Source organism: Castanea sativa, chromosome 5 (genome assembly GCF_040712315.1).
Source record: "Castanea sativa cultivar Marrone di Chiusa Pesio chromosome 5, ASM4071231v1".
NCBI classification, from domain to species: Eukaryota; Viridiplantae; Streptophyta; class Magnoliopsida; order Fagales; family Fagaceae; genus Castanea; species Castanea sativa.
The window spans coordinates 76,395,510-76,421,688 of NC_134017.1; the positions used below are offsets into that span (position 1 = coordinate 76,395,510).

At 33.2% G+C, this 26,179-nt stretch overlaps 2 protein-coding genes across 3 annotated transcripts; both read right to left on the reverse strand.

Annotated features, from left to right (window-relative positions):
- Nucleotides 1–490: 490 nt before the first annotated feature.
- Nucleotides 491–25,575, reverse strand: LOC142633477 (uncharacterized). 2 transcript variants are annotated; one of them, XM_075807715.1, is made up of 7 exons: nucleotides 6,217–6,362; nucleotides 5,476–5,714; nucleotides 4,073–4,312; nucleotides 1,920–2,031; nucleotides 1,622–1,796; nucleotides 1,131–1,371; nucleotides 491–992 (listed from the first exon to the last, which is right to left on the reverse strand). In XM_075807715.1, the coding sequence occupies exons 2-7, from the start codon at nucleotides 5,657–5,659 to the stop codon at nucleotides 700–702; spliced, it is 1,245 nt and encodes a 414-aa protein (XP_075663830.1). In that variant the 5' UTR covers nucleotides 5,660–5,714; nucleotides 6,217–6,362; the 3' UTR covers nucleotides 491–699. The 2 variants fall into 2 exon arrangements, with proteins under 2 accessions (XP_075663830.1, XP_075663831.1); XM_075807716.1 differs by lacking the exons at nucleotides 5,476–5,714; nucleotides 6,217–6,362 and adding an exon at nucleotides 25,377–25,575.
- Nucleotides 14,432–17,323, reverse strand: LOC142637008 (cytochrome P450 monooxygenase 76AD131-like). The gene is made up of 3 exons (XM_075811299.1): nucleotides 16,410–17,323; nucleotides 15,130–15,403; nucleotides 14,432–14,870 (listed from the first exon to the last, which is right to left on the reverse strand). The coding sequence occupies exons 1-3, from the start codon at nucleotides 17,292–17,294 to the stop codon at nucleotides 14,536–14,538; spliced, it is 1,494 nt and encodes a 497-aa protein (XP_075667414.1). The 5' UTR covers nucleotides 17,295–17,323; the 3' UTR covers nucleotides 14,432–14,535.
- Nucleotides 25,576–26,179: the final 604 nt, after the last annotated feature.

The following is a 26,179-nucleotide window of genomic DNA, read 5'->3' on the forward strand; positions in this document are numbered from 1 at the left end:
GGATGACATATTTGTACTTCTTGCTCTTGGTTTGGGAACTCGACAACTGGTCTATAGCCATCATCTACGCTGGCTCACTTGTTGTGTGTTTGACTGCTATGGTAATCGCTATTATATCATTATGATGACAAATATGATACAAGCCGATTTAGAAATTACTGAATTTGGTAGCCCCATCTTTAGATTTCCTCGTATTCATAGACAGTCTTACATGTTTGCATGAATAAATTACTTTAGAGCAATTCAATATTTTTGTAGGATTCATAATATATATAGGCAGCATCAAGTTATACTTAATATCTGATTCCCAAAAATAATAAAATTATACTTAGTTTCCAATAGAAATATACAACACCCCAAGATGCAAATTAGTGGCTGGTATGGGTCAAAAAAGCCTATCTGGAACCAGATTTTAAGCAGCAATGGATACATGTTTTACAATAACAGGACTCCATTATTCACAAATTTCAAGTTCAATTTTAAGAAATTATTGGACAGAGAATCAGTTTAAGATGGTACATTAGAAACACAGGTATCTTGATCATGTCTGGATTCAAGACAAACCATTCTTTTTATACAGTGAATAGAAATATACCTTTTAAGTCAGAAACAGCATACATACATACAATAAGTTTATGTAGCAATGGATATGATGGTGTTACTTATATATCAATATCCAGGCCCTTCTTTTGGAGGTGCTCAGAACTCCCTATCTGGGAACAGAATAGGAGCAAGCAGTGACCAGAGGAACAGAGCTGCAGTTGCCCACCCAGTCACAATCCTGACCCAAACAGATGGCCAACCGACATCAACCAATTTCCCACTCTCACCGACTGAAGTGGACCACCCAGTAAGAAGCATAGCTGAATACATACTGGCCAGGGAGAAAATGAGATGGAAGAAGGAATATGAATATGATACTGGCTTGGACTTCTCTTTTTCTTCCTTCTCTTCAGCTTTGTTGTCCAATGGAAGCAGAGGCTTACCTGAACCTTCATTAAGGAAACCAGAATTGTCATATTTCACGAGAAAATGTCAGTTATTGTGGCAAAATGGACATAGAAATACTTTTTTGAACACATTGAAATCATGAAGTATTGCACATCCACAAATTTAATGTTAAGCCTTACCTGCACGTGGTGAACCTGGTGGGGAGAGCAAAGTTGTAGATGATCCAGCACGGACAGCAGAATAGACAACTGAAAGAACTGTAGTAATCAGACCCAAGGTAAGAGTGCCAGTGGAAACAGCTTTTGAATGCTTGTGAAGACCATTGCATTCATATTCCCTTGGTTCACTAGCAAGTGCACTGTAGCAGAGGTATATGCAGTACAAGGAAAGAACTGAAGATGGCAAAATGCTTCCATTCACCTGAAAAACCGAAAAAAAGGGGCAAAAGATCACAAATATTCTCATATTAGAAATGAACTTAGCACAATCATACTACAGAGACACTTATCTGGACATCATAATAACAAATTCTGCACTATAAACATCAAAGCTAAAACTACCACAATATGAGAGGATGTGCAACAAGCAAGACAAGCATGAGATATGCAAACAGACTTGCATTTGAGGATGCCTTGATGCTGAGTACCAGAAAAAGTAAGTGTATACTTACAGCAGGGTGCAGGGCAACTATAGCAAAGAGAAAAGCAAAGATCAGGGTCATGACAATAAAGAAGGTGTTGAGCCCACAGTCTTGTCCAGATGGTGTGAACCAATAGAAGAGGAATCCCGAGAAGACAAACGTCCCCACATAACAAACAAGCGAAACAACAAATAGGGCAATGTACCTATACAAATAAGAAAGATAAATCAGGTTGTGGGGCGTAAGACTATACTCAATAAGTAAACAAAAAGCTATTAGAGGTAATAAAGAAGATATGCTGAAGGAAATAACAAAAGCCAAAACTAACCAGAACTGCTCATCAAATCCGACCCATTTGTCATTCCATCCATGCACAAAATCTAACAAAAGCACAACTTGGACAAGAAGAAACAATCCAGAGCCAAACTTTGATATTGATTCTGCGAAATGTAAAATCTCTGTGTTAGCTTGAGTCAAACTAATAAAAAAAGAATCCCATGGAATGAAGTCCATTGGACAAGATAACTCATGCTATTCTTTTTTTTTTTTGGTGAATCAAGTGTTTCTTTTAATCTTCATCTGCTTTTCTTTACGTAACATTTCTGCTATAACATCTGAATATTGTAACCTCTCCTGGGATCACTCTAAGAAAGGCCAGACGGATGTCTTGGCTGCTTGCCTCGTACTAATTTAGTTGCACAGGGCTGGCAAGGAACTATATGCACACAAAAACATATCAACATGCAATTACTGATTAGTTCACTAAAGAGATCTATGTGGCAGCTGACATGATTAATCAAATGAAACCGGATCATTAAACCCTAGAGTTTGTCTCCCATGATCTTTGTATGTTTTCAGAAAGAAAAATAATTACTCCCTCCATCCCACTTTGTTGTCCAATATTCCATTTTTGGTTGTCCCAAAATACTTGTCTATTTTTTTCAGTAAGTTTTGGTCCCAAGGGGAGTGGGCAGGGGCAAAATAATCGGCCACTTTTAAAAGTCAATGGTCATTGATTTACCAATTTCCTAATATCACCCTGCCCTTCTCCTATTCAGGTGTCACAAGGGCAAAGTTGAAAGCTTATATATTTTTCCTAATAGAAAAAAGTATTAAATGATGTTCCCTTAAAATTGGACAAACAAATGGGTCAAAGGGAGTAAAGTATAACATGTTTGTAACATCAAAGAACTTAAAGGTTAGCGACAAAAATTACTTGTGTAAAAAAAAAAAAGGAACAACTGAAATGACTGGTGGCTGGGTCTAAGACACCACTTACATACATACCATCACCAAAATCACTGCTACTGCTACTATTTGTCAGATATAGCACCTGAAGCAGTCCAGACAAACAGAGATAGGGAAAAAGAATCTCCAAAAAACAGGACAAAAGGCACTAACATAGGTATCCTATCCTAATTATCTGTACAAGTTGAATAGCACAACCTATACCCCCAGAGTCCAAAAATTTAAGATGAAGTTTTTTATCATCATCACTTTTTTAATAAGTAAACGAAAACGGTGCCACCCATGTATGCAGGACATAAACAACAGGTACCCAAAAATTAAACATGAAAAGTACAACACTATAAAATATAGGATCAAATTTAAACATGAAATGTCCATATCATCTACGCATAAAGCTGTGACATCAAATTTAACTGCCTGTACCAGTATAGTGGAAAGAAGTATTAACTTCTCCTCAGAAACACTTTTTCTTTTTTTCTTTTTTTGATTGGTAAAAAAAACTTTATTGATAAGAAAAGTACAATGAGTTTACAATAGTAAACTCACTGCAAAAAAGCGGATACAAACAAATCAAAGGGAAAGTACAACACTTCTTCTCAGAAATACTTTATTGATTTCCATAAAAATATAGCAATATCCTTAAATTAAGCTTTCTTAACTATAATTTTTTATCTTAAATATTGCATTACGTTTTGTCCTTTATAACAAATAATGCTGTTGAAGTTTAGGAACATCCAAGAGGGGTGCATGTCATGTACATATTCATCAATGTACTATTCCAAATACTAAATCATTAATACTCTCCATCCGAGAAGCCTACAAGTTTTGTCACTTGAACATCCAATAGGGGTGCATGTCATGTACATATTCATCAATGTACCATTCCAGATACTAAATCATTGATACTCCATCTAAGAAGCCTACAAGTTTTGTGACTTGAAGGTAGTAGGGCCTTGACCTTGAGAAATTTCAAACTATTTAAGCTTAGAGCAATAGTACCCTTTTCCACCATTAACAACAACTACAAGTTGTCCTTAACATTGTGACAGACTTGAAATTCCATAACAATTTGTATTTTATCAAATTTGAGCATTAAACCCAAATACATTAAAAATTTGCCTAATCATAGAGTTCACGACCTGCTTTGCAGTCTAATAAAATTTCTAAACAAGGAAAAACAAGAAGGAAAACTGCTATGTGCTTAGATAGAACCTTAATGAAAATACTGCTTACCATAGAAGCTGATAATCTCATTCGGAAGGAAAAACATCAAGATTACCAAAATACACCAACTAATGACTTTCATCATCCATCCACCATGGTGTAAACTATCACGAGGATCCTTCTGATTTTTCACACCAACCATTATCACTGCTAGAATAGTGAAAAAGAGAAAATTTCCCAAGCTAACACGCAGAACAGCATCTGTTTCGAACCACTCCCTGTTAGGTGTCTGATGAAAATGATTAATCCCTGCATTGATGACCAAGATGACATTAGACTCAGCTTTAAAGGCTAACCAACAAAAAAAACCAATAAATCACTAGCTCCTTTAAATTCTTGAGTCAAATCCATCAACTACGTAAATTGTTATCAAAATTCCATCGAAGAGGATTTCTTTGCCCATTTGTAGACATTCCATTAGCGTTACAGACATACAAACATTCAAATATGAAAGGAAAATTTGGGTACATTTTTTACAGTTAAAACCAAAATTATGACAGTTATACCCAAGTTTTCTACCTAGCAAAAAAAAAGTTATACCCAAGTTTTCTATTAACAGAAATCTTACAGCCTCCTTAGATGACAGTTAAACCATATTTTATCTATGTGAATAATGTATATTATATAATTTAGAACAAGTTACACAATTCATATAAGAATAAAAATAAGCAAAAAGTCTAAGTTATAACTTATGTTTTCCTTATCAAAATTTCTATTACTTCTAACTCCCTAAAATATAAAGAAATTTTGATTGACATTTCTGCAACCTCTCTTTTTTAATGCTGTCATCATACTAGGTTTTTTTTATTATCAGCATTAGCCCCACAGTCAAATAGCGATCAATTGCAATAACTCCTGCACTGACTTTTGTAATTTAATGAGATCTTATATTATGTTTCCCAAAATTTTCATACATTTCCATGGTTTCTTTCATTGTTTTTGTATCTTCTCTCAGCTGCTTTCAGTACATTGCATCTACAGCTATTTGTATTTGCTGCAGACAAAGCCAGCCCTTTTCCACTTATCCATTACCCCTTACCAAGTTTACAAACAAAACAGAGTATAATAATCAACATATTATATACAATTCAAACCTACAATAATTTTAAGCGAAAAAACGCAACGACCATTGGCACTAAACCATTTACAGTCTTCTTATGTATGACAAAACCAGCAATGCCAAGTTGTCATATGGTTTATCTGCTAGCTGCTGGAATACATGAATCTTCCATAGTGTGATCACAACAAAGGCAATGTTTCTATTTGTTACAAATTTAACATCACTTACAACAGAATAACCCAAAGAAAACACATTTTCCAGATCATATAAAGAATACAACATATTCATAACCACCAAAATACCAAAAAAGGGACAAAAACAAACATTGAAAAAATTTGAGAAGGTAGCTTACAAGGGAGCTTTTCCATTAGAGGCGCAGCAACCTCACGGAGAATCCACGAAACCATGAGAGAAAGTGCAAAGAGGCCACAGTACGCAATTCTAGCAGAGCGGCGGCTAATCCCAGACACCACAGTCCGGCATGCGTCACACGCGCAAGCCGCACAGCATGACGCGAGGCAAGATGCTGCCCACATCTTCTTATCTTATCTTTTCACAATCAAACAACCCCACCAGATTCCTTTTAACACCCTATTCATCAAAAACAAAATAACCCCATCACCATCATCATCATCATCATTTAAAACCCTGATTGAATTTCTATTTCTAAGTTCACAAATATTAATTTAAAAAAAATCATAACAATCATCATCATCATTTAAAACCCTGATTGAATTTCTATTTTCAAAGTTAATAAATTTTTTTATATAAGCAATAAGAAAACAACAACAATAATCATCAATTTTCCAATGTTAATTGAGCTCATGAGTATCAGTAGTAGTTGATACAGAGGAGCGATTCTGATTAAACAATAAAAGACCCAAAAATCATAAATTCGGAATAAAATTGAAAGGGATCACAAACCCTAATAGTGTTGTTTGGTTGTCGAGAAAAAGGAAATTAATTTTCTTCTTTTTGTTTCAGTTTTTTCCCCGGAGCCAAGCGAGAACAAATTGAATATAATAATAAAATAATAAAAAAAAACTACGATATTTTAAGAAGAAAAAAGAAATATTGGGTTGTGTTTGTGTACCTGATAGAGAGAGAGCAAAAGAATAGAATGGAGAATTGCTTCTGGGTCGGGATTCGTATTTTTGGAGAGAGAGAGAGAGAGAAAGACTGACTTCTTGCCTTTTGAGAACGAAGAATAAGATGGGTCCAAGTTGACTCGGTCGGTCCACTCGGTACACCAGGCCGAGTTGGTTTTTTGAGATGAGGTCACACGTGTGGGAGGATGTTATAATGAAACTTAGGGTGTCAAATTGGACGGGTTTGGATGTTTTGAGGTGAGTATAATTGGATTGGGTATATAAAATCCAAATGGCCTATTAAAGCCCATTTAACTAATTACTTCCAACTCAAACCCAACCCAATTATAATGGGTAAACTCCAATCCAACCAATTACCCAATTATTAAAATTACCAAATTATTAAAATTACCAAAATGATCATAAACACAGTAACAGCTCCCTGACAGGAAAATGGAGGAATAAGATAAGAAACTAAAAGTTGTCCCCCGTTTGGTTGCCGAGAAAAAAAGAAATAAAAAATAAAAGAAGACAAAACCTCTATTTCGCGTTTGGTTGCTAGTAAAATGATAGAGAAAATGGGAAGAAAAATCTAAAAAAAATGAGAAATCTAGATCTCTCATTACCAAATGCCAGCAAAAAACCAACACTAAAATTAAGCAAACATCATTTTCCGTCTATTACCTCCACTTTCTCGGCAACCAAATAGAGGATAACGATGGCTAGTAATTACAAATGCCACGCGCGGATCAGACGAACACACACACACACACACACACACACACACAAAGCAAGAGAAAACGAAAGCATTTTGTCAAAGAGAGATATCCAAAGAGAGAGACACAGACATGGTTTCACTCAAGCTCCAGAAGAGGCTCGCCTTGAGCGTCCTCAAGTGCGGTCATGGCAAGGTCTGGCTCGACCCAAATGAGGTCAACGAAATCTCCATGGCCAACTCTCGTACGCACGCTCTCTCTCTCTCTCTCTCTCTGTTTCTCATTCTCTGTTCATTTTTTGTTTAAATTGTTTTATATGGTTTTGATCTTGTATGCTATTCTATGCTATGATGTGATTGATTTAATTTTATTGTGTTTACTCTCTTCCGACTTGTTTGGTTGTTGAGAAATCGTCGGAAAATATTAGAAATGGAATGGATTGGATACTGTGTTTTGGGTTTATTTCTTCGGTAGTTGGGTTGATTTGATTTGATTTTTTTAAAAATTTTTTTAATTTTTTTATGGGGAAGGCCTAGTTGAATTTGGGTATATTGTTTTTGGGTTAAATTCAATGGGTTTTTAGTTAAAACCCAATAATCATTGAGTCTAATTGGGTTGATGCCCATTTAACTCAAATAATAATTGGGTGGGTTTGGGTTCAATTAGAGTGGGTAGGTTTGGGTGGACAAAGGGTTTGAGCTTACTCTGCCACCCCTAGGTCAAACTATGAATAATGCTAGACCTTTTTTTTTTTTTTTGTGGCAAAAAGTATAATTTTAGGAAAAAAACTGGTCGCTTAGCCGTGCGATATACGAAAAATGTATTGAGTACGTTATATAATTTAATCATGGTTTATTTTAAAGTAAATTGAAAATTCAGTTGTAACACTAACAACAAAAGACAAGAGAAAGCATTAAATTACTATATCAACTCTACCCAACACTGCCAAGATGTTAAATTGGAACAAATACTTAGCTTAAAAACTTTAAGAATAATGTAATTTAGAAATTAGAAACCTATACCACAAAAGAATTGGGCATCAGAATAACCTTATTGCAACCTAAGGCCATGTCGTTTATTTCACTCATTATAAGAAAGTTCATTAGAACAATTAGATCGAGATTTTTTATATGAGTATAAACAATTAAACCATTTCCCATAGAACTTTTGAATAATCTCAAAAACTTTAATACAAGAACTCACCCTAGTTCATAGTTTTGAAACCTAGATTGTTCACAGAACTGATAAAGGGAGAGGTTCAAGATGTTTGAGATTAGACCGTAGTCGAACTGTGATGACATCATAATAAATAATTAAATTAAAAATATTCTTTATTCTCTAAAAAAAGATTCAATTATCTTTTCCTTATCAAATTCACAGTGGGTAATTGGGTAATAAAAAGGGGAAAATTTGGGTCTAGTATTTTTAGTGCACTGAACTTAGTCCGATGATGACACGTGTCATGATTCCAACGGATCCAGTGTAATTGGACATTGGACCTAATCCAAACCTATATATAAAAAAAAAAAGCAAAAAGCAATTTACTAATGGCCCTTGAACGTGTGAGATAAAAAATATATATTGTAAGGTCCATACAAATGTGTGGCTATATTCTCTTCTATACTATTATTTAAGGGACTTCCTCTATTTGGATTCTTCATTTTTTAGTTCAAAAATGCCCCTACACCCTTATGTTTAAGTAGAGACAAAACTAAAGGATAATACGGTAAAAATGCAACTCTTAACTCCCACTAAAACATTACCTCAAAAAAGGGACCACTCTCCTGTTAATTTTCAAATTACTTTATTCATTTATAAATTAGATTCACAAAATAAAAATTGTATATAAAAACATAGAGTTTTTTTTTTTGGTGCTAAAAAAACACTCTTCTGTTAATTTTCAAATTACTTTATCCACTTATAAATTAGATCCACAAAATAAAAATTATATATATAATAAAAACACATAGTTTTTCTTTTTCTTTTTTTTTTTGTGCTAAAAAAACCCTCGTTGCATGCGTGAAGCGCGTGTGATGAGTCTAGTTATAATAATTAAGGAGTAGAAAAAATAAAAATTAATATATCTATACTATTATTTAAGGGGCTTCCTTTATTTGAATTCTTCATTTTTTAGTTCAAAAATACCCCTACACCCTTATGTTTAAGTAGAGACAAAATTAAAGGATAATAGGGTAAAAATGCAGCTCCTAACTCACACTAAAACATTACCTCAAAAATAGGATCACTCTCCTGTTAATTTTCAAATTACTTTATCCATTTATAAATTAGATTCACAAAATAAAAATTATATATAAAAACATAGAGTTTTTTTTTTGCTAAAAAAACACTCTTTTGTTAATTTTCAAATTATTTTATTCACTTATAAATTAGATCCACAAAATAAAAATTATATATAATAATAAAAATACAGAGTTTTTCTTTTTCTTTTTTTGCTAAAAAAAACCTCATTGCACGCGCGAAGCGCGTATGATGAGGCTAGTTATAATAATTAAGGAGTAGAAAAAATAAAAATTAATATATTAGGGGTCGAAGCTAGGTTAAACTCGTAAACACGCGTGCCTTTACCACTCTGCTAAACCGAAATCGAAACCGAAACAATGGACTCGATTCAGTCGGTCCATTCGGTTTAACGGTTGTTTTTTTTTTTGTTGCTCCCTAGTAATAATAAAAGACAAAAAAAGGCAAAACTCCTTCCCCACTTTCGCAGAAGCAACCCTCTCTCTCTCTCTCTCCGGTCTTTCTGAATGGTCCACGGTGGTGTAATAATACCATGGTGTGGAAAATCAAGATCTCAATATTAGAATTTCGTGGCAATGGTTTATCACAATTAACCAACCATGGATGGGATTGTATCTGCGATTGGAGTGAGCAATTTCGGAGTATCAGACCAGTTTTGTATTGAGGAGAAATTGAGAAAGAGTGATAGAGGAAGAAGGTTTCAACCATGAGACTTTCAGAGAGACAAAGATTGAGTGGAGACATCCAAGGGTAGGAAGTATCAGGTTTTAGGGGAGAAAGAGATAGTTTCAGGAAGTAAGAACTAAGAAGGAAGAGTTTATCAGGATGAGAGAGGAAGTTTATCGGGTGAGAAGTAAAAACTAAAGTCAAAATTATAATTTTTAAATCAGATTTAAAAATTAAAAAAAAAAAATGTTGACCCGTAAAATTGTAGTGAGGTCAACTAAAAGTTAGAGGCTTCGGTTTATATATATATAAAGAAAAAAGTACTGGGTCAAACTTATTTAGTTATGAAACATGTTTTTTGGAACTCGAGTTTATCAAATTTGAGCTTCAATGAAAGTTTCATTAAACCATATTTTGATTTCCATTGCACAAGCATATGGTAACTTTTAGACCGATAATGGGTGCAAGTAACTATCTTCAAAAAGATTGAAGTCTATATAGTTTGTTTTCATACAATTTCAAAATTTCTTCTTAAAAAAAATCAGAAATTTGTGAATTTTATATAACATTTAAAGAAAGAAATATACATGAATACTAGTTTTGAATTGCTTAACAAAAACAATGTCTTGGTTTACGTTTTTAGAATGGCCAAGGATCCCTTTATAGAATCCAATACAACAAATGTGAGATTGTGTCACATCAGTTGTTGTATTTGTCATTCTTCACAAATAATGAAGTAACATTTAATATAAAAATAATAACATTATTTTTTCACTATTGTTCAATTTTTCTATGCGTAAGCATGAGTTACAAACTAGTTTTGTAATTATATTGTTATGATTCACTTTAAATTATATTATTGAAATATTTTCTTTAATTTAGATATGATTATTGTCTAAATAGTGCACAAGACTATTTGAAATAGAATTAGAAAATCATTGTTAGTGCTAGACACCAGACTATTTGAAATATAATTAGAAATCATTGTTAGTGCTAGACACCAAGTCACAAAATCATTAATTATACTACAATAAAGTGTGGGTTGAACCATGCACCTCCATGTTTTTCGATATATATGATAGGATTTAAACTTATAGTACCGATTACATGATTGCCTTTTACCATTAGGCGATAATACTAATTAGTTTTTGGTGTACACGAAATTCAAACCTTATTTGACAACAAAGGACCTGGGTTGCACTGACACGCCATTTTTGGCGACGTGTCGGTGTGCCGGACACCGGAACTGGTATGATTCGCCGGATTTCAGTGTTTGAGCAGTGTCTGGTTTTTTTTTTTTTTTTTTTTTTTTTTCCCGCTTCTCTGACACGGCGCCAACGTAACTCCGACACGGCGCCGACGTGGCAACATGTCCGACACGCTAGCAGTGAAACAAAAGAAAAAAGAAGGAAAATCACAGATTTTGACAAATGGACTTACCAATACCGTTGATTTCATGATATACCCTAAAACAAAAGTCTGAGAACTCATTAGCCCGAAACCCACATCTCAAGCTCTCACTTCTTAAGTCTTAACCCACCCACCCTCCCTAGGATCTCCACTCGCTGTGCCGCTGCCCTCTGTCCCTCGCCGGAGTTAGATTGGGCCGATCGGTGAGCTCCATAGACATTGACGCCATCCCTGTCCCTTTCGATCTCTCTTTCTCTCGACGTGGACAACTCAGGTCCGATCTCTTTCTCTTTGTTTTTTTTTGTTCTTTCAGATATTTGTTTGGCCATTTGGTTGGGTGAATGGGATGGGTTGCTTATTTAAGTTATAACTTATAACGCTTTTATTTTATTTTATTTTAATCCCACTCTCACGGTCACACATTGACCGTGAGAGTGGGATATAATATAATATTGTTACATTATGTGTCATATAATATAATGTTGTTAGTTGTTACTGCTATAGTTTTATTTATGTATTAAAGTTAAATTACTTAAATATTGTAGGTGATTTACTAAAATGAATACTGAAAGTGAAAAATCAACTAAGTCAATTGCTCCTCTATGGAAATATGTTACTAAGTTAGAAAAAGCAGCTGTGGTGGTGGGAATGTTACTTTCAGATGTAACTATTGTGAAAAAACTTTTAAGGGGTCTTATTCAAGGGTGAAGGCACACTTGTTAAAACTGTCTAATTTTGGAATACAACCATGTGTTAAGGTTGGAGATGAGTATCTGAATGAAATGCAAAAATTAGAAGATGCGTATGAGGAATCTTCGCATAGATTGAAGAAGCCTAAGCTAGTGTCTTTACCATCTGATTCTCCTAGTAATCCTCATTTGGGTCCTACTAAGAGTAGTACAGCTACAAGTCATCCATTTTTTCAAAAAAAAGGGGTTGGGAATTCTACTTTGGAGAAGGCTTTTAACAATCAGTGTCGAGAGCAATTAGATTTTCTTATTGCTAGGACATTTTATTCTGCTAGTTTACCCTTTCACTTTGCTAAGAACCCGTATTGGATTGAGATGATCAAATTTGCATGTAATAATAATTTAGCTGGCTATATTCCTCCGGGTTACAATAAATTAATAACAACTTTGTTGCATAAAGAGAGGGTACATATTGAGAAGTTGTTGAAGTCAATTAAAGTCACTTAGAAAGAAAGGGGTTTAAGCATAGTAAGTGATGGGTGGATAGATCCACAAAAAAGGCCACTTATCAATTTTATGGCTACATCAGAGAAAGGACCACTTTTTATCAAATCCATTGATGGTACCAAAGAGTACAAAGACAAGCACTTCATTTCTGATTTGTTTCTAAAGGTCATTGGTGAGGTTGGGCATACTCATGTTGTCCAAATTATTACTAATAATGTATCTGTTATGAAAGCTGCAGGATCTATTGTTGAAGCTGAATATCCTCATATATTTTGGTCACCTTGTGTTGTGCATACCCTCAATTTGGCCTTGAGGAATATATGTGCATCTAAGAACTCTTTGCAGAATGAGGTTGCATATAATGAATGTAACTAGATTGCACAAGTTTTAGATGAGGCAACTTTCATTCGTATTTTCATCACAAATCATTCTATGAGATTAGCAATTTTTAATTCATTTTCCCCATTGAAGTTACTTGCTGTTGCTGAAACACGATTTGCTTCAATAATCATCATGCTTAAAAGATTGTTTCAAGTAAAACAACATCTTCGAAATATGGTCATTAGTGAGGAATAGATGTCATATAGAGAAGATGATGTAGGAAAAGCTCAAACTATGAGAGATTATGTTTTGAATGATTTGTGGTGGGACAAGGTTACATATATTCTGAGATTCACAGGACCTATTTATGAGATGCTTCATGTGGCTGACACGGACGCACCCATTCTCCATAAGGTGTATGAAATGTGGGATTCCATGATAGAAAATGTAAAGAAAGAAATATACCAGTAGGAAGGCAAGGGAGACTATGAGGAGTCTCCATTCTATGATGTGGTACACGCTATACTCATTGAATGGTGGACTAAAAATTGCACACCACTTCATTGCCTAGCCTACTCCTTGAATTCGAAGTAATTTTTCTATCTCTTTAATCTTTTTTTTTTTTTTTAATATTCTTTAGGCATTTCTAATTTGCTTTTAACTAGGTAAAATACTAATCAATGGCTTGAGGAAGTTAGAGGCCGTGTTGCACCACACAAGGATGCTAAACTTTCTACGGAGAGAAACAAGTGCCTCAAAAGATTCTTTCCTGATCTTGATGATAGGAAGAATGTTACTATGGAGTTTGGTTTGTTTTCAGGAATTAGCGCTTATGATGATGATAACATGGATGATAGGTGGATCTTGGATCCAATGCTTTGGTGGTCAAATTATGGGTCTAGGTTACCAATGCTTCAAACTTTAGCTCTAAAGCTTCTTGGACAGCCTTGCTTATCATCATGTGTTGAGAGGAATTGGAGTACATATGGCTTCATCCATTGTATGAGGAGGAATAGAATTACTCCTAAACATGCTGAAGATTTAGTATTTGTTCATTCTAATCTTTGACTTCTTTCAAGGAGGAGGGAAGAGTACACTAAAGGAAACTCTAAGAAGTGGGACATTAGTGGAGATACTTGGAATGAACCATTTGGAGGACTTGGGTTGTTTGAGATTGCTTATCTCACACTAGATGAGCCAGAGATGGAGATAAGTCTTGTTGAGAATGATGACTATATTGATGATGACAATGATGTTGTTGTTCTGTGATCCTTTTATGTTTTTAGTTTGATATTGAACTTCTTGTTCTATGGTAATCTTGAAAGTTTAAAGCTTGGTTTCCTTTTATGTTTCTAGTTTGATGTTGAATGTAGCCTATTTAAACTTTTGGTTTGTACTCTAAACATTTTATGTAGATTGTTATATTACTTTGGGTGTTAATTTGCTTATTTGTAGTTCTTACATAATTTAAATTTTAGATATAAATGTATTTTATGTCTAAAAATATTAAAAAATATGCCTAAATATAAAATTTAATTAATTATTTAATTACCGTGTCCATGTCGTGTCGTGTCGTGTCGTGTCCTTGTTTTTCAAAAATTGTCATATCGTCGTGTCCGTGTCCGTGCCGTGTCCGTGTATCATAGCAAAGGACATTACCATAGATCTGCATACTACAAGATTCTAATATTGAAGGCATTAGATTAAACACACATACAAATTCACATATTTTTGGACTGAAAATATACCATCAAAGTTACAATGATTTGATGGGAATAGCTTTGAGGGGCTTTGCTTTATGTAAGGTCATCCCAAAAAGCTCACCCATGTCCATGTCTTTTGTCGTCATCTCATCTGGGAGCCCCCAAGCAAAGTAGTGAACAAGAGAAGCCAACATCAAATGCACCATTCTATTACCTAATGGCAATCCAGGGCATATTCTTCTTCCAGCTCCAAAGGGAATCAACTCAAAATCTAGGCCTTTGAAATTAATGTCTTGTTCTAAAAACCTTTCAGGCATAAATAAATTTGGATTTGGCCATATGCTTGAGTCTCGTCCCATTGCCCACACATTTATTAGTATTTGAGTCCGTTTGGATAGAACTTATTGTTGAAAACTGAAAACTGAAAACACTGTAGCAAAATAATTTTTAAATGTGTAAATAGTGCTGCGGGACCCACTTTTAATAAAAAATTGCTAAAAAAGTACATGTACAGTGCGCGCACAGTACGCGCACAGTGCGCGCATTGCACGCTTGTCCCCACAACAGCGAGAGAAAAAAAAAAAAGAAAAAAAAGGGCAAAACGTGGACGCAGCAATAAGCTGCATCCAAACGCCCTCTTTGTGAATTTTTAGGCACTAGGAAGCCACACATTTCTATGTTTGTCTCAGCCTTACGTGGAACTAGAAAGGGCACTGGTGGGTGCAATCGTAAGGTTTCTTTCACTATAGCTTGAAGATAATGGAACTTTGAGATATCTGATTCTTGAACATTCCCACCCTTGCCTAGGACTTCTTCAGGCTCATCTCGGGCTTTTGTCATTTTTTCTGAGTTTTGTAATAGCAATGTCATTGCCCATTCCATTGTGCTTGATGTTGTGTCAATTCCGCCCACAAATAAGTCCTGCAATAAAGGAGCGTGAGAACTAAGTTGCCTAAGTGTATGGCTATATTACTCTAATAACAACAAACAATATCATCAATTATAAAAAAAATGCGGTGTCCTTAACGTTACTATAGGTGCTAAAGGTTAACGCCTACAAACTAACAAGATCCCATCTAGGTATTAAGTTGTTGAAGCTATATGAGGATGGGAACTATTCATATAGAGTGATTGACATTCATTTTTGCTTTAAATGTTCTTTGAAATCCACAAATATGTGAATTATTTGAAGACATAAATAACAGACTTTGATCATTTTCAAGATTGTTGCTTGCACTAATTAACGTTCTAAAAAGGTGATCATATACATTGTGCATTACAAATAAAAATATTGTTGGCAAAATGGAGGCCATAAATGTCTTCATGGGATCATAAATGCAATTGTCAAAAGGGTTTGGTTAATAGGTGTTTTAGGGCATTTGTTAATGAACTATTTTAGGAACATTTTATTACTACTTTTATAAGAAAAATAAAAAGCTATTAAAAAAATCAGTTTTAATATGTATACATATAAATAATATAAAATATTATTTATAATTAAATCGAGTCATCATGTTCATATGCTTATTCATGAACACAATTAGTGTTATATTTGATCTTGACACATTTATTAGTTGAGCTTAAACTTGAGTTTGAGTTTGAGTTTGGCTTGTTTGTGAAACAAACGCATAAATAAGCTTTATCCTAAGTCCAGTTCGAGCTATTCAAAAATAACTTAATTCATTTACAACTCTAGAAGTTGTTTATCTATCATGATGAATTAAAAAAATATTTAACTGAGAACAAAGTTTTTATTCACAAAACCCAAAATTATTTTTCAGAAAACTGTTTTTTGAGCTTACCATTAAATATATTATTTTTTAGGTAAATAATAGGGAAGGAGAAGGGGAGTTGAGGCTAGAACCACAGCCATGAGTCGTTTTAGAGTACTTACTTTGAACCACAGTTTTAAAAGCTAGTCAATTACCAGAAGCAAGTGTTTGATATCGAGGAGACTTATCTCTGAATTATCTTCTTCAATGAGATTGAGGAGTGAATCTAGTACATCGTTGCTTGCTTTAGAACCCTCTGATGAAGCTGTTAATTGGAGTCGTTGATTGATGATTCCATAAAAAATCCCCAACAATTTGGAGAAATATATCCTTGTCCTTTTGCGTACACCTTGGGGGTCAATCAAACGAAGTGCTGGGAAATAATCAGCAACATTTGGCTTTCCAGCTTCTTCTGCTATACCACACACAAGGTCCCGGAACTCTTGGGACAAATTAGAGTCATATTGGGCCAAGTCCATGGAGAAAAAAGTGTTTGATATTGAATTAAGAACTGTTGTGAACACTAATCGACCAATATCAATGGGTGCACCACTTTTGCAACTTTGGTTAACATGGTCAATTAGTTCTTGTACCTTTGTTTGTCGAAGGGCTTGTGTGGCATCAAGAGGTTTTGTAGCAAATATTTGAGTGGCAGAAGCTTTCCTAAGGTTCTTCCATTTAGAATTTGTGGGAATCAATGCGATTGAAACTTTGTGGTGGTCGAATACATGGAACACATTTGGAATGGTTCGGCTAGAGAAAGCTTTGTCATTTTTCTGAAGTACTTCTTTGGCCATGTTTGGAGAGGAAATGACTATGGTGGTTATGCTCCCAAGCTTGAGAGTCATTAGGGGTCCATAAGTTTTGGAGAGCTTGGCAATAGCTTGGTGGGGTAATTTGCCAAGCTCCAAGATGTTACCAATGATTGGAAAAGGGTGAGGTCCTGGGGGGAGAGTCTGGCTTGATAGATTGGAGGAGACAACACGAATGAATGCCCACACAAAGGGAAGTATAAGCAACAATACTAGGCAGTAGTCCATTGTTAACTCAAAGATGGTTTATGTTTCTTGTGTTTATATTTTCGTTTGGTATATATATATATATATATATATATATACTACAAAACACGCGGGTCTGGCTTGATATATAAGAATGCAATACTAGGTAGACGTCCATTAACTCAAAAGAGCTGGTTTATGTCCACGTGGATCATGCTTAGGTGCCCTAAGACTTATTAGACTTATCAACTTTGTTTTATATACCTACTAGTATTATGGTCGTGCGACTTTATAAAAAATATTTTGATAATATAATTAAATTTAATAACAAATAAAATGAAAAAAGAATTAATTTAAAATTTAAGATTAAAAAATAAATTATACTTGTACACTTAAAAGAAATTTAATTTTTATTTCTTATTTTGATATTTAAATAATTTGTTTTAGTGTTAATTTCATTCAAATGATTATAAGTTATTTCAACCCTAAACCAGCATATGTATCCATATGTAACATTCTAAATTAATAATAAATAAAAATATAATACCCTAACTTAATGTAACATTCTAACTTACTAATAAATAAATATAACACCCTAACTTAAAGTAATGTTTGTAATTGTATTGTGTTTTAGCATTTAAGAACACGTATATTATTTTTTTATCATAAAAAAACACAGATATTAATATTACACATGAAAAAATAATGAATTCAATAATTGAAACGGTTGAAAACAAAATTAAGCCAAAACCTCAATTTATTAATGAAAAAATATCCAAAATTTTGGGCTTATTAAAAACGGAGTTAAGTAAAGATAGACTTACATAGAAATTTGGATAGATGGATTCTCTCGCATCCAATTTCATGTTTGACAGCAAATTTTGCTTTTAATTAAAGAATATAGATTACATGGAACAAAGCACCAAACAAAAGCCATAACAAATTAAATCCATTATAAAATATTGATGTTAACAACAAATAATTATGTAAGAAATTAAATATACAAATATATTGCTTACTATATTGACTTCTAAAAAAAACACTAAAAGGTGTGATCAAACATAGAGTTTTAGCCTATCTATAAAACTTGTTGATAAAAATCATATTATATATAATAAAAGGAAATAAATACACAAAATCTATTCAATTTGATGAAAGAAAAAAAAATGACCTGCAAGGTTGTTGGTAGGGCAGAGAGGAGAAACGTAGCACTTTTCTATTATGAAAGCTACAACATAAAAAATAAGTACTCATGAAAAGCATTACTACACCAACATTGTTAGAGGTAACACTATTTACATGCGGACTGGCCCCAAAAAAGAAAAGAAAAAGAAGAAGAAGTAAAGAGACAAACATGGCTAAGCAAAATAATACCTGTATTGTATTTTAGAGTGAGATAAGATTTTAAATTTTTGTTTTTGATAAGGAGGTAACTTCTTAATCCGATAAATCTTGAATTTAGATGATTTATACTTAAACTAAATCTCCTTTGATCATTTTCATTCGATAAATATTAATAGAATTTCATATTAGTATAAAGAAAGCAAGTACTAATAAGGATAGACGTTTTTAAAAAAAAATGAATTAAAGTACAAAACTACAAATGAATGGTGATTTAAATAAAATTTGTAGGGGTATTGGGCCCAATAGTATATGAAGGATGGCCCAACGAAGTATTTTGGGCTGGAAACCCAAAATCCGAAGACATCAAAATGGTCGTGGACTATTTACATATCCAAACACGTCCGAGGAGTAGATTTGTCCTCGGATTACAATGCCGAGGACATAGGAAGAGAAGTTTAGTATCCCTGGGTTATATTATAAAGAGTCCTACAATTATGGGGATAGACGGTATACGTGGAGGGCGGTAGAAAGAACGGTGGAATGTCTAAAAATAAAGCTGCTACCACCGCCCATACATTAAAGGCTCTGTAAATTGATACGCTGACTGTATAGATGGAAGGATGAGACCTGAACATCGAGCTTGGAACTTGGTCCCTAATCCCAGCGGGCTTTAGGGAAGGATGGATGGGACAAGTATCCAGAAATGAGGATTGCAACCAGGAAAGTGGAAGGTGATGAAGGGAAGGAAAAGGATATAAATAGGAGGAAAGGCATACGAAGAGAGGAGGACTTTCTGAGTAAAAGAGATAGAGCCAATAGTAAATGATAATCAACACTTGTATCCAAACTTGTGAAATATTATTATAAACCATCCTCGGACACAATCCGAGGACGATTTCTCAGTCTTACTCTTTGCAAACGATTCTTTGTTCTGTTCTATTGGGCCCAAAGCCCGTTCTTTTTGTGATTGTCTAAACCATCCTTGAAATCTAAATTACAAGCCCATCCTCTACAAATTCATTGTGAAGAAAGGCCTTTCAAACCCATTTTTCTCCCAGTCGTAGTTTGGGAATTTGAATTGTGTCCTTACAAAATTGATAAACATTCAATGATTGATTAAGATTTTGTGTAAATCCTAAAAATTGATTAAGTATTAGAGTTTAAGTTGATAATAATAACTAAACTTCTATTTTATCCAAAATATATGCAATTTTTAAAATCTAAAAAAAATTCTTCAATTTTTTATGTGTAGTAAAAATTTATGAAAGTGTGAAGTTAAAATTAAAAAAAAAGAAGAAATTATAGGAGAAGAAGATAAGAATAAAAAAAATATATCTATTTTTTTAAAATCTAAAAAAAAAATCCTGCAATTTAAGAAGATAAGAACAAAAAATACACACACACACACATATATATATATATATATATATCTATAAAAATTTATGAAAGTGTGAAGCTTAAGAATAATTTTTTTTTTCTTAATGGATGAGAAGAAGTTGAGTTGATATTAAATTATTGAGTTTTTGTGTCTATCAAACTTTATCTAAAGAAGTGATTTCAAATTAAAATTTTTATCAACTTAGAAATTATAGGAGAAAAAGATAAGAACATAAAAAAAAAATTATATTTATTTTTCAAAAATCTATAAAATTTTTTTTGCAATTTGGTGAACTCACATGGCACAAAAAAAAAAAAAGAAACATAAGAAAAAAAATGTAAGTTCTATCTTTTTTTCCTTTTACGTTCTTAAAGAAACGTAGGAAAAAAAAAAATGCAAATTCGATCTTTTTTTTCTTTTACGTTTTTTTTATCTCTCTTTTTTATTTAAATTCTATCCTTAGGTAATTCTATTCTATTAATTCTAGGCTTTGTTGATAACATTTTAGATAGACACAACTGTTATAGTTGTAAATGAAATATTACTTTCTTTCATTACTTGATTTGTCATATTTATCCAAAACAATATGTATATATCTATTCTTAAAATCTAAAAATTTATTAAAATTTTTGCAATTTAGTGAAGCCACGTGACGCAATCACGGCGTCTAAGCCCAACTTTTATTATATATAATATGATTTATGAGGGACAGAAATTTAGCCACAAGAGTAGAGATAGAGATATATGCATTGATGCCCATTGGGCCGGCCCTAGGCTTAGGCCACTTAGGCAATCGCCTAAGGCCCCCTACTAGAGAAAGGTCCCCAAATTTTGGGGCAAATATTGAGATATATATATTTTAAATATTTTTTTTTGAGATGTATGGAAAAAAATTAGTTTCACTTCTTTCTTCTACTTTTAAGAAGTATCAAAAAATTGAGTAATGCTAGAGATATTACAATTTTAAATACATAGGGCTTACAAATATGTGTCACTAATTACAAGAAATAATTTAGATAGGAAAATACTATAAGTACTATAAATTTTACTTTAAAACTTTTATACAACTTGATGTGACAATTAATATGATTTGTAAACGTCAATAACCTATTAAATGTATTTTTAAATTACTTAGTGATACATCCTTATAAGCATCATGTTATAAAATTTATAATATCCCTAACATCATTAATTCAAATTCTTGTTTATTATCTTCTTGAAGTGTCATTAATTACATTCATTGCTACAACATTTGTATGTTTTTTTTTACTAAAATTTGTTATAGTTTTAGCATTTCTTCAAAAAAAAAAACATATTACAAGATAAAAAGAATGTATTTTTGTTATATAAAAATTAAGATATTGAAAACTAGCTAGATATTATTTAATTAATAACAAAAAAAACCCATTTAAATATATCGCCTTAAGTCTCAAAATTTATTGAGCCGCCCCCACCCAATAGGGAAGTATAAGCGATAAAATTAGGTAGCAGTCCATTAATTCTTGAAGTTGGTTTAGATCATAAAGAAGACAATCAAAAGGAAGTACATGGAACACGCTTCGGTGACCTATCTACATTGTACGATGTTAGGAAGAAAACAAAATAAGCATACGGACTCAAAATAATTAGAAAATTTTGTTAGTGCTAGCCGTTAAGTCAAAAAATCATTAATTATTCTACAATAAAGCATGGGTTGGACCATACTACGCCATTTATTTTGATAGATATAACATGATTTAGACTTGTGGCGCCTATTACCATCAAGTCAAAATACTAATTAATTTTGATGTAGATGAAATTCGAATTTTATTTGACAACAAAAGACTTAACCATCTATATAGATATTGCAAGATCCTAATATTGAAGACATTAGATTAAATACACACACACACACACATATATCTAAGGGTGTGCGCGGTTCGGTTGGCTCGATTTTTTCTCAAATTTGTTACCGAACTGATAGGGATCGGTTTTTTAATAATTAAAATCGATGCATATTGATTAGGATAAGTTTTTCGACCTATAGCGGTGCGGTTCAGTCGGCTCGGTTTAATCGGTTTGGTTGGTCTGAAACATTAAAAATTCTATTTTTTTTCCTAAAAAAAAAATCTGTTCAACCTATTCAATATTTACATGTAAAATCTGTTCAATCTCATCAAAAAACAGCAACAAAATCTGTTCAAATTTCATAGAAACTTCATAAAAAAATCTGTTGAACTTGTTTACACAAAATCTATTCAATTTGTTCAAAAAACAGCAACAAAATTTGTTCAAATTTCACATAAGATTCATAAAAAAATCTGTTCAACTTGTTCGCACAAAATCTGTTCAAAAAACAGCAACAAAATTTGTTCAAATTTCAAAGAAACTTCATAAAAAAATCTGTTCAACCTGTTTACACAAAATTTATTCAATCTGCTTAAAAAATAGTAACAAAACCTGTTCAAATTTCACAAAAACTTTATAAAAATTCTATTCAACCTGTTCACACATAAAATCTGTTCAAAAGCCAGTTCAATCTATTCAAAAATCTGTCTATTCAATATGTTTAAAATGTTCAAATCTGTTCACACATCTATATTTATATATTCCTAAAAGCTAAAGCAAAACATTTAATGTTGCTACGCTTATATTAAGCCATGTCAGCTGTTATGTCATTTCCATCCTATTTTCTGAATTTTTAATTCAATTTTAAAATTGTTTTTACCAATTAATAAAATACTAATAAAACTAAAATTATATCCAACCCTATCTCTACTTTAAAGACCACTTCTTATACATTTAAATCCACTATAAAGCCCAAGCCCACACCCAAAGCCTTTTCAACTAACTCCCTTTGTTAAACGTGATTGCTTTTCACGGTTACAACTTATGCTATTTCCTTACCTTCTGTTACAACTTATAATAGAGTCCAAATCTTTTGTCCCACTTTTCCTGCTCCACTCTATACTCTACCGATAAAAACTTGCCACGTGTCCACCTAATTAATTAAATACTATCATTATTGACTTATTAATGCTACCGTTATTAATTAATAGTAGTATTTAATTAATTAGATGGACACGTGACAAGTTTTTATTGGTGGAGTATAGAGTGGAGCAGGAAAAGTGGGACAGAAGATTTGGACTCTACAACTTATGCTTTTCACGGTTACAACTTATTCATTGTTTCAGGTTTAGTTTCTTCCCCTTCCCCACCTTTTGATTCTCACAGTTTCATCTTCCTGTTCTACAGTTTCAGCTTCTGTTTTGGATTCTAACAGCCGCCTCTCTGTCTTCCTTCCTCTCCTCACATCTATATAAATACTGATGTAAGCTGGGTGGTTCAGTTTTGAGGTATCCCTACATCCCAATTTCTTGCTCTATTATTTTGCTTGATGGTTTCTTTTTTTCCTTCTACGTTTGTTTCTGCCTATTTCATCTGTGGTGTGGATGGTTTCATTTTTGTTAGGGTGTTGAATTTGTTACTACTGGGTTACTTTCTATTACGTTACATGCCTAGGTATCCCTACATCCCAGTTTCTTGCTCTATTATTTTGCTTGATGGTTTCTTTTTTCTTTTCTACGTTTGTTATTGCTAGGTTACTTTCTATTATGCTGGGATGCACGGACACGGAAAAATGGCCGCCGCACCTGCGTCTGATGTGGTCTAACGCAGTGACGCGCGAGCAATGCCGCTGCTTGCACGTCAGTGCTGCGTCCAGGTTTTTTTTTTTTTTTTTTGTTTCCCGACTCAGCTCAAACTCAGGCCGATTCACGCTGACTCTGGCCGCATCGGACGAAACCGCCAAAACACACCAATACCGGCGCTGAACAGGCCGATTCAGGCCGAAATTAAAAAAAAGGGATGTTTTGAGGTATGAGGGTGATGTGAGAGAGTGCTTGTGTGTGAGACAGAGAGAAAACAAGTTGTATACATACTTATTTGCTTTCAGAATCAAGAACGAGGCAATGAGTAGGAGCAGAAGGAATTGTTCTTCTTTAAGAGGATTTTGAACTTGAAAGAGTTAAGAGAGAAGCAGAAGTGTGTAGGATGGGTTGTGGGGGTAGGTACAATAATAAATGGGGGAGATACTTAAACAAATTTTTTACTTTTTTATTCTACCATCTGATAGATCAAGAGATTTTATCTATTTGTTTAATTATTTTATTGGGATGTGTATTGCACTTTGCACACATGGTAGTCTGGTAGATAGCTAATGTTTCACATAAACTCAATAATTAATGTAGTGGGTAATTAAGGGGAAACATAAATAAGAAAGAAAAAAGAAAGAATGCAAATTTATGGGTTTAAGAAAGTTAATATTTAGTTGTTTAACTTTATTTTGATATTAAAAAAAAAAAACTAAACTCAGTTAATAAAGCATTTTTAATATTTATTTCATTAACTTGTATTATTATTTAACTAAAAAAAAGTAATACATTTTTTTATGTTAAGATTTAAGACCAAAATAGTTTGTATTGTTTGATATTTAGTTATTTACTTCCTTAAATTGATAATTTTATGTTGTATAAGAATATATATATATATATATATATTTTAGGAACTCCGAAACACCTTGAAATGATACGACGAAATATTTAGTTATTTATTTCATTCCTTAAATTTTGTATATGTTTATATAATGTGAAAAAGTATGCTTAGCAATATATTAAAAATATGAATAAAAATTTTTTTAGAAATTTTTTAATAGCCACATCCCGCCACACCCGCACCCAACTTTTTCAAAAATTGCCGAGTCCCATATCCGGAAACGCTCCTGTGCCTCATAGCTATTACGTTACATGCCTAGGTTATTTAAATGGCGTGGGTTGTATTGTAAAGCATGTAGCTGTATGGAATGGTGGCCATTAAATTAGTAAAGAGTTTGTATTTTTTTTTTTTATGAGATCCCTTGTAAAATTTTCCCGCCAATTTGGATGGTTCTCCAATTGCACATGAATTATAAAGTTGACACATAAATTTCAGGGTCATGGGATGAGACCCTCAAGGTATGGAAGTTTCCCAAAATTTTCATACATTTCCATGGTTTACACACACAACAGAGTATAATAATCAACATATTATATACAATTCAAACCTAAAATAATTTTAAGCGAAAAAACGCAAAGACCATTGGCACTAAACCATTTACAGTCTCCTTACGTATGACAAAACCAGCAATGCCAAGTTGTCATATGGTTTATTCGCTAGCTGCTGGAATACATGAAACTTCCATAGTGTGATCACAACAAAGGCAATGTTTCTATTTGTTACAAATTTAACATCACTTACAACAGAATGCCCCAAAGAAAACACATTTTCCAGATCATATAAAGAATACAACATATTCATAACCACCAAAATACCAAAAAAAGGGACAAAAGCAAACAACATTGAAAAAATTTGAGAAGGCAGCTTACAAGGGAGCTTTTCCATTAGAGGTGCAGCAACCTCACGGAGAATCCATGAAACCATGAGAGAAAGTGCAAAGAGGCCACAGTACGCAATTCTAGCAGAGCGGCGGCTAATCCCAGACACCACAGTCCGGCACGCGTCACATGCGCAAGCCGCACAGCACGACGCTAGGCAAGATGCTGCCCACATCTTCTTATCTTATCTTTTCACAATCAAACAACCCCACCAGATTCCTTTTAACACCCTATTCATCAAATACAAAATAACCCCATCATGATCATCATGATCATCATCATCATTTAAAACCCTGATTGAATTTCTATTTCTAAGTTCACAAACATTAATTAAAAAAAAATCATAACAATCATCATCACCATGATCATCATCATCATTTAAAACCCTGATTGAATTTCTTTTTCAAAGTTAATAAATTTTTTTTATATAAACAATAAGATAACAACAACATTAATCATCAATTTTCCAATGTTAATTGAGCTCATGAGGATAAGTAGTAGTTGATACAGATGAGCGATTCTGATTAAACAATAAAAGACCCAAAATTCATGACACGATGAATTTGGAATAAAAATTGAAAGGGATCACAAACCCTAATAGTGTCGTTTGGTTGCCGAGAAAAAGGAAATTAATTTTCTTCTTTTTGTTTCAGTTTTTCCCGGGAGCCAAACGAGAACAAATTGAATATAATAATAAAATTAAAAAAACCCACAATATTTAAAGAAGAAAAAAAATATTGGGTTGTGTTTGTGTACCTGAGAGAGAGAGAGAGAGAGAGAGAGAGAGAGAGAGA